General features: G+C 46.5%; 1 protein-coding gene across 4 annotated transcripts in view; it reads left to right on the forward strand.

Moving 5' to 3' along the window:
• sertad2 (SERTA domain containing 2) overlaps positions 1–12,485 on the forward strand; it is a 137,477-nt gene that overhangs the window by 87,511 nt on the left and 37,481 nt on the right. Inside the window, exon 1 of one of the 4 annotated variants that reach the window (XM_062958784.1) lies at positions 8,237–8,530. The exons of 2 other annotated variants lie outside the window; for them this stretch is intronic. Coding sequence is in view for 1 of the 2 variants with exons in the window: in XM_003215222.4 (XP_003215270.2) it covers positions 9,659–9,663 (5 nt within the window). In the remaining variant the exon portion in view is untranslated. Of the gene's footprint in view, positions 1–8,236; positions 8,531–8,563; positions 9,664–12,485 lie in introns of those variants that run through there. One more of the 4 variants, XM_003215222.4, reaches the window with a different exon arrangement.

Here is a 12,485-nt window from a genome sequence, read left to right on the forward strand (position 1 = left end):
AAGGAAGGAAGGAAGGAAGGAAGGAGGGAAAGATAGTAACAATGTGGGCATGTTGGAAAAGACTTTGGTGGGCAATACTGTAGCAGGGCAAGTGGGAGGCGTTTGGTGGCTGAGGTGGAGCTTGACTTTGCACATCAGCAGTTGTGAGGGGAAGGCCGACTGCTTCTGTGCAAAAGGCAGGTTTTACTATTTGGATAAAAAGTCAAAGGCATGCTATAAAAAGCAATGTTTTCAGATCCAGTGTGCAGAGAACAAAAAGCCCGTTGTCAGCTATGTGCAAGAGTTGGGGAGAGTTTGTATTCTGCTCTCTTGCTCGCGCTCGCTCTCTTTTTCTGTGGGAGTTATTTCCTGTTGTTGACTCCAGTTCTTTATTTAGAACCACCTTAGCTACTCAGCAACTGCTAGTTGGAGAGGGGGAGGGAGGCAGGGAGGAACAGCGCGATTACAACTTCTGAAGGCTCAGTTCAAACAGATCCCCTTGCTTTCCTTCACTCAAAACAAGAGGCTTTCCTTAGAATGATGCCCATGGAACTCAAATGCATTTCCGTCAGATACTACCAAGCCCACATTGACCAAGAGGAGAGGGGACCAAGTAAGACTTGGTTCACTTCAGAGAGGGAAACACTGTACACACACACACACACACACACACACAGAGAGACAACCCAGTACCAACTACCCCGTAAAACCCGTTTTTTTTGTAATTTGTTCTATAATACAGGCAGTTCCCAAGTTATGAACAAGATAGGTTCTGTAGATTTTTTTTGTTGATTGCAGAAATCCAAATAGGGGAGCCATACAGTAACAAAACCAATCAGGATCATAGCAAAACAAAAATTCAAGTGAGGGGGGGTTGAAAATTTTTTTTAGCGAATCATGGGAGTTGGAGACCAAAACATCTGGGGATCCACAGGTTGAGAACCACTGGTTTAAGTGGTATCTGGAGAAGGCATTGAATTCTGTGAAAATGCATCATCCCAAACCAAAAAGGTGGTTGTACGAAGATACAGGTTGTTTGGATGCACACATAATGAGAATCCATGGTTTTAAGACATTACAGGACTAAGTGTAATGTACTCACGTACTCTGACGGGGATATAGCCTAAGCTTTCCTTTTGAATGACATCTGAACTTGGAAATGTGGTTTGTTATTAACTGTGGTTATCAAACTGAGATGTAAAACTGCAAATTAATCATAGTTTCTTTTCAATAACTGAAAACTTAAGGGTGTTATGTAGTTTCCAGGCTGTGTGGCCATGTTGCAGGATAATTTTCTCGATGTTTCGCCTTCATCTGTGGCTGTCATCTTCCTCTGTGGCTGGCCATTAAAACCTTCAACAATACATTAAGACCCCATCTGCAATGCCATGCAAAACCCAGATTATTTGCTTTGAACTAGAATATATGGTAGCATAGACTCAGGCCCCTTCTACACTGCCATATGAAATTCAGATTATTTACTTTAAACTGGCTTATATGGCAGTGTAGACTCATATAACCCACTTCAAAGCAGATAATCTGAATTATATGGCTGTGTAGAAAAGGCTTCATTTAACTCAGCTCAAATCTGGGTTATCTGCTTTGATGATCTGGATTATATGGCAGTGTAGATTCACCCTAAGACACTGTCTTCTGAATTTGGATATAATGGGAAACTCATTACAAAAGCTATAGCTGTCAAACAAGCATTTGTACCAGAAAAGCATTTGTACCAAAAAAGACAAGAGGTGGTCTTGTGCAACCCCCTCCCCCTTCCTCCTCCTCCACTGTTTCTTATAATTTCTAGACCAATAACAAATATGCATTATGCAAACTAAAAGTGGGACAGGGGCTTTGCATTCTTGTGTCTTTATTATCACTTTTTGGTAGCCTTTTTCAACTTGTACATGTGTTTTAAATAGGCAGTAGGTGAGAAAATGCAAATGGGATATAGAGGAACTGAAAACTCCTGCAAATTGTCCCTGCATGGCATGCTACCAAAAAAAAAAGAGGGGGGTGAAAACCCAGAGCCATTTGGATGATTCAGAGTCCAGTAGTTTTGTTTCATGTGAGAGAGAAAGAAAAAAAGATAAAAGTTTTATAAATGTAAAAACCATAGAGAAATTGAAATGAGAAATACAGGAAGATTTGAGTTATTTTCATCTTTCTCCTGCATCATCTCTTCCTCAACAAAATAGGAAAGTCAAACAGAACTTTATTCAAGGTCTGGTGTATGTTAAAGTTAAGCACAATGAACTCCCTTCCTTTTGAGGTATTTCACTGCATTTAACTTTGCTTACCAGGTTATTAGTAGTTTGAACCCATGAGATGAAAATCCCATTAAAAACGGCTTTTGTTTTAATTTAATTTAATTGAAGGCACTAGCGGAAGTTATTTCGGAACCACTAGCAATCATTTTTGAGAGTTCTTGGAGAATGGGAGAAGTCCCAGCAGATTAGAGGAGGGCGAATGTGGACGACCCAAACAATTACCGTCCAGTTAGCCTCACGTCGATACCAGGCAAAATTCTGGAAAAGATAATTAAGGAAGTGGTCTGCAAACACTTAGAAACAAATGCGATCATTGCTAATAGTCAACACAGATTTACCAAAAACAAATCATGCCAGACTAATCTGATCTCTTTTTTTGATAAAGTTACAAGCTGGGTAGATGCAGGGAATGCCGTGAATGTAGCGTACCTGGATTTCAGTAAGGCCTTCGACAAAGGCCCCCACGACCTTCTGGCAAACAAGCTAGTCAAATGTGGGCTAGGCAAAACTACCGTTAGGTGGATCTGTAATTGGTTAAGTGAACAAACCCAAAGGGTGCTCACCAATACATCGTCTTCATCTTGGAAAGAAGTCACGAGTGGAGTGCCGCAGGGCTCCGTCCTGGGCCCGGTTCTGTTCAACATCTTTATTAATGACTTAGACGAAGGGTTAGAAGGCACGATCATCAAGTTTGCAGATGACACCAAACTGGGAGGGATAGCTAACACTCTAGAAGTCAGGAGCAGAATTCAAAACGATCTTGACAGACTAGAGAGATGGGCCGAAACTAACAAAATGAAGTTCAACAGGGACAAATGCAAGATACTTCACTTCGGCAGAAAAAATGAAATGCAAAGATACAGAATGGGGGACGATGCCTGGCTCAACAGCAGTACGTGTGAAAAAGATCTTGGAGTCCTCGTGGACAACAAGTTAAACATGAGCCTGCAATGTGATGCGGAGGCAAAAAAAGCCAATTGGATTCTGGCCTGCATCAATAGGGGTATAGCGTCTAGATCCAGGGAAGTCATGCTCCCCCTCTATTCTGCCTTGGTCAGACCACACCTGGAATACTGTGTCCAATTCTGGGCACCACAGTTGAAGGGAGATGTTGACAAGCTGGAAAGCATCCAGGGGAGGGCGACTAAAATGATCAAGGGTCTGGAGAACAAGCCCTATGAGGAGCGGCTTAAAGAACTGGGCATATTTAGCCTGCAGAAGAGAAGGCTGAGAGGAGACATGATAGCCATATACAAATATGTGAGGGGAAGTCATAGGGAGGAGGGAGCAAGCTTGTTTGCTGCTGCCTTGGAGACTAGGACATGGAACAACGGCTTCAAACTACAGGAAAGGAGATTCCACCTGAACATCAGGAAGAACTTCCTGACTGTGAGAGCTGTTCGACAGTGGAACTTTCTGCCCCGGACTGTGGTGGAGGCTCCTTCTTTGGAGGCTTTTAAGCAGAGGCTGGATGGCCATCTGTCGGGGGTGCTTTGAATGAGATTTTCCTGCTTCTTGCAGGGGGTTGGACTGGATGGCCCGTGAGGTCTCTTCCAACTCTACTATTCTATGATTCTAAGAGTCCAGCTCTTTTGCCTCTTAGATTCCTCCACAAATCTTTTCATATATATCCAGTTTTCTTTTTTTAGAGAGAAAATAAAGCTGGAGTTGGTTAACATGTCTTGACTTCATCTATTCTTATGCCCCTAGGAGACCTTCTTTCCTTTCTGTGGCTCTCCAGTCACATTTTCGAGACAAGCTCTCGGTACTGGGATACACAAACACATATAGCCTTTTCTTAACATGGATTGTACACATAGTTATTTTCCTATAAAGTTTTTGGCCCTTGATGATAAATTGGAAGTTATTTTGCCTAATTTGAAAACCTACTGGGTAGGCTTAAGCAAGCCACACTCTCACGGTCTCAGAGGAAGGTAATGGCAAATCATCTCTGAACAAATCTTGCTGAGAAAAACCTATGGTAGGGTCAGAGTTGCCTTGACACAAAAACAAATACACAAACAACTTCGTATAATTAGGAATAAAGATCTGAATCCCGTTGGTTAGTCCTGGCTAGCATAAGTCTCAAGTCTCTGCAATTAAGTATTGGGTGAAGATAGGAAGCATCACTCATCTGCCTGATGAGTGGAGTCCCTTGGAAGGGAATATCTCATCCAGGGTTTTCAGGCTGAATTGGAGATAGTATCAATATGAGAAAGACGAGCAATGCTGTGTCACGAGGAATAAAACGCCCTGTAAAACATCCCGTATGAACCCCTGGGCCATGGCTTTGGTCCAACGATACAAACCTATCACATTGACTGTATGTCCCTAATATTATTACTCTTAATATTTGGAACATTGCATAAAAGTTATATATTTTGTCAATATGCACTAAATAGATAGTTTTAAAAAATGCAAACAAAACATGCATGGAAATGTGTTTTAACTGTGTTGTATCTCACCTCAAGCCATGAGGAAGGGTGAGTAACAAATATGTTGTTGTCATTATTTGGAAATTGTCATCTCCAATATATCTGGATTTTCTGGCAGACTGAATAACTAAACATATGCAGTGCAAAGCAGAAAATGGGTAGAACTAACCTAACAGTGGGGAAATTAGTTGGGCAAAATCAAGTTTTTCCAGTACTAATCATAACTTTAGGCTTGCTAATGCTGTTAGGATATAAGTTTTTTCAGTGTTCATTCATCACTGTGATAAGGAAATTGTTTGGTGCAGAATCCTAAAAATTATAATCACAATCTACGGTTGTTTTTTAGATAATTGTGATTTGTGAACAACATTGGATATTGATTGTGGGATTCCTTTACATACAAACCCTGATGACCTGTCACGGACAATCACGAGTCATCCATAGTTTTGGAGTGCGGTGCCATCTCTACGCAGATGACATCCAACTCTACTATTCTTTTCCATCTAACTCCAAGGAAGCCCCTTGGACCAGCGTCTGGCTGCTGTGATGGACTGGATAAGGGCTAACAGGCTGAAGCTTAATTCTGACAAGACAGAGGTCCTCTTGGTCTGTCGCTCGACTGATCGGGGTATAGGGTGGCAACCTGTGCTTGACGGGGTCGCACTCCCCCTGAAGGCGCAGGTCCGTAGCTTGGGGGTCCTCCTAGACTCAGCGGTGATGCTTGAGGCTCAGGTGTCGGCAGTGGCTGGGAGGACCTTTGCACAATTAAAGCTTGTGCACCAGCTGCGACCGTATCTCGAGAAGTCTGACTTGACCAGGGTGGTCCATGCCTTAGTTACCTCTAGAATGGATTACTGTAACGCACTCTACGTGGGACTACTTTTGAAGACAGCTCGGAAACTACAATTAGTTCAAAGATCTGCAGCCAGATTGTTAACTGGAGCTGGTTATAGGGAGAGGTCAATTCCTCTGTTTAAACAGCTCCACTGGCTGCCACTAAGTTTCCGGTCCCAATTCAAGGTGCAGGTGCTTACCTATAAAGCCCTAAACAGTTCGGGACCGGCCTATCTTCGTGACCGCATCTTCCCCTACAAACCTGTGCGATCTCCAAGATCTTCCGGGGAGGCTCTTCTCTTGCTTCCTCCCCCTTCGCAAATGCAGTTGGTAGGGACGCGAGAGGCCTTCTCTACGGTGGCTCCCCGGCTCTGGAATTCCCTCCCCAGGGAGATTAGGTTAGCACCAACCCTCAATGTCTTCCAGAAGCAATTAAAAACATGGCTGTTCTGTTGTGCTTTTGAGTAGACAAGTCCGTTATAACCTGGTCCATATCTACATTGAAACTTGCCCTGTTTACTTTTTAGTTTGATTCCCATTCAGATTTATCTTCCCTACCTCTTGTATCTATTTGATGTATGTCATATTTGTAATAGACACTCCCTAAATCAGTTTTGATTATCGGCCAGATGTTATCCTATATTGGAACTTTAATACCTGGATGATTGTTTAACATTTTAACTATGCCAATTTTAACTATGACCTGTTTAAATTGTTTTTAAATTGTGTTGGCTGATGCTTATGATTTTATGTGATTATATTGGGCTTGTTCCCTGTGTGAGCCGCCCCAAGTCCCCTGCTGGGGAGATGGAGGCGGCATACAAAAATATTATTATTATTATTATTACCTTGCTCCAAGAGATGTAGCCACAGCCTGTCAAGTTCAGGAATAATACATGGGGCCTGTCCTTTTGCATGCCCCCTTGTCAGTTGTACATGTGTATGCACTTGTTAAGAGCCATTAAGACCTACAATGGGCCCCTGTATAAACCCGACCGTTGGTAAACAATGTTCATTTGCTAGGTTGCAGAACCTGCACCAAAGAGCCAGCAAGCACAAAAGCTGCACCATTGTAGCAGTTTGTAGATTTGATTTTTTGAGATAATTGTTATTATGAAGGTTATTGATCATTTTATCATGGCACTGACTGAGGGAACTAATTTGATGAATTTTAGAAAAAAAAATATATTAAAGGTAGCACTGTTTTTGAGAGAAATGCATGGGAAGTGTACAGCAAGTTGCTTGCTCATTCATCAGCTCATTCAACTGGGCCTTGCACTTTCTTGTAATGGAACAGAATGGAAATGGGAGCTTAGGCTACATCTGACTTTTTTTTTCTGGCAGCTGCTTTGCTTCTAAATTTGGTGATGCAGACCTAATGTGTTTGTGTCTGGTGTTTGCTTTATTAAAACAAGCAAACCCTATAGTTCATTTGATTTGCATAAATTAAGCAAGGGCTGTTCATGGTGTCCGATATTTCTCTCCAAAAAGGCCCCAGTTCTTCTCCAAAGAAACCAAATCTGCCATACAGTCAAATCTTAACTGCCAACACTGAGAATAATTTCCACACTTCTTGGAAATGCCATCATTTGTATTAATGTTCACTTCTGGTTGCATAACTTTGCCCATAGAGACAAAGTTCAAAAACTTTCAAAGGCAAGAGGAATGCCGTTTCTTTCACTTTCATGCTGAAAGCCATGCAGTTCAGTACGGAGTATGAATTAAGCTCAAAGAGGTGCTCGTTGGTATGTTTAGGATTAAAGCCAGACATCAGTCTCATGTACATATATTTTAAATTCGGAGGGTCTTACTTCTGGGTCAGCTGTAAGCTGCAAAATATTGCCAAGGGCGTCTGCAATGCAAATTATATTATAGTAGGGCAGTCGTGGTACTAATCACATTCACCAGGGAGTTAATGTCCCTGAAGAAGCTGGGATTTATGTTCAAATAGGTATACTTTGGATCCTTTGGAATCTAAGGTGTGCTGCTTCTTAAGCTGTTATGGAACCGACTCCCTTTGCAATGTGTGGTTCTACATTTAAATGGCTTTCCCAAAGCCTTTAGATATAACCACACTTTGTGCTTTTCCTGCACGGCGGGGGTTGGACTGGATGGCCCATGTGGTCTCCTCCAATATTATTCTGATTCTATGATGCTGTTTTCTGCATCTGTACTTAACACTGGGGATACCAAGAATAATTTATTTTTGGTTGGGCCTTTTTCTTTGCTCTGGTCTCTTGTACAACTTTTAAAGCCAACTTTTGAGGATCGGGTAGTAGGTATAAAAAGTAGAGCTGCTAAAAACGGTGCAGCATGCTGCTCCAAGGCATCATGAAAACAGGGCCCCGATGCAACAAATCCATGTTGCTGCAAGAAGGGGGAGAAACCCCTCCCCCCTTCAGCTGACCATCTGCACCTGTAAATTGCGCTGGCGTTCCAATGAGGGAGCGTTGGGGGTGGCGTGTACTGTTTGCCTGGATCATCTGCAAAGTGCTGGAACTACTCAGAGTGGATCCCGAAGGATGGCAGCAGAACGAACCCGGAAAGGAAAGCGCGGGGAGGGGAGGGGGGATATCCCAAGGCGGTCTCCGTGGCCGGTCTCGGGGATGCCCATCTCCTCAGCGTCGCTTTTGGGGGGTCAAGGCAAGAGGGGCGCGCGCTCTGCGCTGGGTTGCCCCTCGCGCCTTGACGTCATGCAACGGGGGAGGGGGCGGGGAGGGGAAGAGAGCAACCATCTCTCCCCCAAGCTGCGCTCCTTCCTCCCCTTTTTCCTCGCCACCAGTTCCGAGCTGTCGAATCCATAGCCCGCGTGCTTCTCATAGTTGCGGTTGGCCGGGGAGCTTGTTAGCCCTGCCTGCCCGCATGACACGAGACGGGGCCACGCGGGACCCAGGCAAAGGGGTCCTCGCGCCGTCCGGCGGGCGCGAAAACCCTGCCAAGGTGGAGAGGGATCCCTCAGTCGGAGGCAGGAGGCCGGGGAAGGAAGGAGAGAGAGGAAGGAAAGAGAAAGAGGTGAAGGAAGCAGAGGAGGAAAGGAAAGGACAGGAAGGAAAGACGAGAGAAAGGATGGAAAGAGAGGACAGAAGGAAGGGAAGAGGAAGAAAGGAAAGAGGGAGGAGGTGAGAGGAAGGAAGGAGAGAAAGGAAGGAGGAAGGAAAGAGAGGAAGGCAAGAGGGAGGAGAGGGAGGAAGGAAAGAAGGCGAGTGAGAAAGGAGAGGAAGGAAAGGAAGGAAAGAGGGAGGGGATGAGAGGAAGGAAAGGGAAGGTATAAGGCGAGAGTCAGAATGGGAGGAAGGAAAGAGAAAGGAAGGAAAGAGGGAGGAAATGAGAGGAAGTAAGGAAAGAAGGCGAGAATGAGAAAGGAGAGAGAGGAAGGAAGGAGGAGCCGTTCCCCGCCTGCTTGGCCCCTTCTGAGCCTCCCCCTGCGCCTCTTCCTCCTCCTCGTCCTGGTCCTGCAGCAGCCGAAGCCGTGGCCGTGCTGGCCCTGGTGGGCCTGGCTGGCTGCCCTCCCTCCCGGGACAAAAGGGCCCCGCCTCTCCTCGGGGGCCGCCCAGTCAGTCAGCCAGCCAGCCAAGGCGGCAGAGCGAGCTTGTGCGAGGGCTCGGCCTTCTGCAGGAGGAGGAGGAGGAGGAGGACAAGAGCCAGGGCGAGGGGGGCGGAGTGCGCACACGCACACACACACACAGAGCGAGTGAGTGAGTGCCCGCCGGGGGCCTCGGAGGCGGGGCTTCCGCGGGGAGCCAAAGGGCACGAAGGAGCGCGCGCAGGAGCCTCCTCTCCTCTTCTCCTCGCCTTCCTTCCTTCCTTCCTTCCTTCCTCGTCGTCACTCGCTCCGCCTGGCAAGGGCTGCAGGCGGAGGCTCCTGCTCCTCCCCCCTCCCTCCCTCCCCTCTTCCATTGTATAATGCTTCGTGATCGCCGCAGCCAGAGGAGAGCGGAGGCTTAAATCCTCCTCCTCCTGCTCCTCCTGCTGCTGCTGCTTCTGCTGCTGGCGCTGCATTCCCCGCCCCGCTCCTGCTCCTGCTCCTCCGAGGCGAGGAGGGCGACATATGGAGCAGCAGCCGCCGCCGCCGCCGCAAGATTAGGAAGGAGAGCAGGGAGCCGCGCCGACCCCGATGCTGTAGTTCTCAGCAGGCACTGCATGGGGTGAGTCTCCCCAAAGGAGGACGGATGGGGAGGGGAGGGGGAGGCAGGGTGCGATGGTGGAGTGTCCCTCCGTCCGTCCCTCCTTTATTGGCGCCTCCTTGTGGGATTGCCTTCCTCCAGAGAGCAATGGGCTGGGACTTTTCTCTTTGGGGGGGGGGGGGGGGTCTTTCAGGGCAGGTGTGCCCCCTTTTGGGTCCATTTACCCCTCTCTGTGTAGCGTAGGAAGAGTCCCCGCTATGTGTCCCCCGCCTTCCTCCAAAGCTCTGTTTACGAGGCGGATTGTTTGGGGCCCCGATAAGTTTCTGCCTAGGCTTGGAGCCCGGGATGCGTCGGGAGAGCGCTCCCCTACCCTGTAATTTCGCTTTCTTTCTGATCCGGGAGAAGCCCGAAAGGCGTAGGTGTCTGGTCTCGCTTCCCAAACAAATAGGCAGATTCCCAATTAAGGGAGGAGGAAGAGGAAGAGGAGGAGGAGGATCATCGCTCGGGCTATTAATTTATTAGTCGCCGCTCGGATGGAAAGCTTTCTTTCGACTTCAGCCAGATTGACAATGAGAAAGAGACCGATTTTTGCCACGGTTTGGGATCTCTCTCAGAGTGGCTGCCAAAAAACCCTGATTTAAAACCTGCTCCTTTTCTGAAAGTACACCCCAGTCGATGCCGACTTTCCTTGTTGCAGAAGTGCTGCTCTCGACCATGGCTGCTGGTGGGGGTATTTTTAGTTGCAACTCGTTGGGTCCCCTCTTGTGGAATGCGCGCTTTCTTCTCTTGCTTGAAGACCCGAGTGTTCCTGCCCGAGGTTGGCGGGGCACCCGAAAGGCCTCTCCCGCAGCCCCGCTTCCATGCACTTTGCAGGTTTGTCCGCCTGGCAAAGGGCCCTTTAAAAAAGTTGGGTCTGGCCCACAGCCCTCACAGGCGAGAATATCAGGATCTGCCATCCAATGGCTGTGCAGAAATCCAGCTGAAGGCCACCCCTTCCACCACAGGGAAAAGTCCCTTCAAGTTACTTTGTAGTTTTCGTAAACGTTTGCTGTGAAGGTTTGGTCCCAGCACCAGTTGCATAGGATATGGTTGTTTAGCTGTTCACTGTGTTGTTGAAGGCTTTCATGGCTGGAATCACTGGGTTGCTGTGAGTTTTCCAGGCTGTCTGGCCATGTTCCAGAAGCATTCTCTCCTGACGTTTCACCCACATCTATGGCAAGCATCCTCCGAGGTTGTGAGGTCTGTTAGAAACTAATCAAGCGAGGTTTATATATCTGGAAAGTCCAGGTTGGGAGAAATAACTTTTGTCTCTTTGAGACAAGTGTGAATGTTGCAGTTGATCACTTTGATTAGTATTTATTGGCCTTGCAGATTCAAAGCCTGGCTGCTTCCTGCCTGAAAGAATCCTTTGTTGGGAAGTATTAGCTGGCTCAGATTGTTTCCTATCTGGAATTCCCCTCTTTTTTAGTGTTCTTTATTTACTGTCCTGATTTTGGAGTATTTTAAAAAGACTGGTAGCCAGATTTTGTTCATTTTAATGGTTTCCTCCTTTCTATTGAAATTGTCCACATGCTTGTGGATTTCAGTGGCTTCTCTGTATAGCTTGACATGATGGTTGTTAGAGTGGTCCAGCATTTTGTGTTCTCAAATAACATGCGTGTCCAGGTTGGTTAATCAAGTGCTTCTGTTTCTTGCCTCCTTTGGCCAAAGCAACAAGGAACTGATTTTCATGGTCTTTGCAGCCAGGTCCTGTGGTCTGCTGTAAGAAAAGGGGGAAGAATAGGAATTGGCATCACTTTGCCAACATCCTAAACAGGGGACAATCAAGATGTGTAGAGCAGGGCAAATCCGCCTTGGCTTTTTCTTTGGATTCATGTCTGTCATAGACTCATGGTTTTTGTAGCAGGGTACCCAGTATCACACAAGTAGACATCTTTGTTACTTAGGACTCCCACACACACACACACACCCCAGCATGCCACTCTCTCATTTCTCCCGATGGTTCTCTTGTGCCGGCAGGACTGCTGGCCAAAAGGTTGGCAGTTTGAATCTGGGGAGTGTGGATGAGCACCCATATGTCAACTCCAGCTTCCCATGCGGGGACATGAGAGAAACCTCCCACAGAATGGTAAAACATCAAACATCCAGGCATCCTCTGGGCAATGTTCTTGCAGACGGCAATTCTCTCACACTGGAAGTGACTTGCAGTTTCCCAAGACACTCCTGACACACACATACACAAAGCAATAGTTTCAACCCCATTTTCATTGAGGGCCACATTAGTTTCATGGTTGCTGTTGAATCGATGGACAGCATATCCATAGATACAGAAGGCCAAGTATGTGTATATCCATATAGGAGCCCCCAGTGGCACAGCGGGTTAAACTGCTGAGCTGATGAACTTGCTGACCAGAAAGAGAGGGGGTGAACTCCCGCTGTTAGCCCTAGCTTCTGCCAACCTAGCAGTTTGAAAATATGCAAATGTAAGTAGGTCAATAGGTACTGCTTTGGCAGGAAGGTAACGACACTCTATATAGTCATGCCGGCCACATGACCTTGGAGATGTCTACGGACAATGCCAGCTTTTTGGCTTAGAAATGGAGATGAGCACCAACCTCCAGAGTCGGACATTACTAGACTTAATGTCAGGGAAAACTTTTACCTATATAATTGCATAGTGGTCAGCACTCTTCCCAATTTGGGTCCTCAGATTTTATTGAAATCGCTTTTGATTATCTGAGATAATGAAAATTGCAACCCAACAGCACTTGTGGCTCTGAGGTTGGGGAAAGGCTTAAGGACATTTTAAAGTCAGACGTTACACCCGCAAGCCTTGTATCTAA

This window comes from Anolis carolinensis, chromosome 1, assembly GCF_035594765.1.
Source record: "Anolis carolinensis isolate JA03-04 chromosome 1, rAnoCar3.1.pri, whole genome shotgun sequence".
Classification (NCBI taxonomy): domain Eukaryota; kingdom Metazoa; phylum Chordata; class Lepidosauria; order Squamata; family Dactyloidae; genus Anolis; species Anolis carolinensis.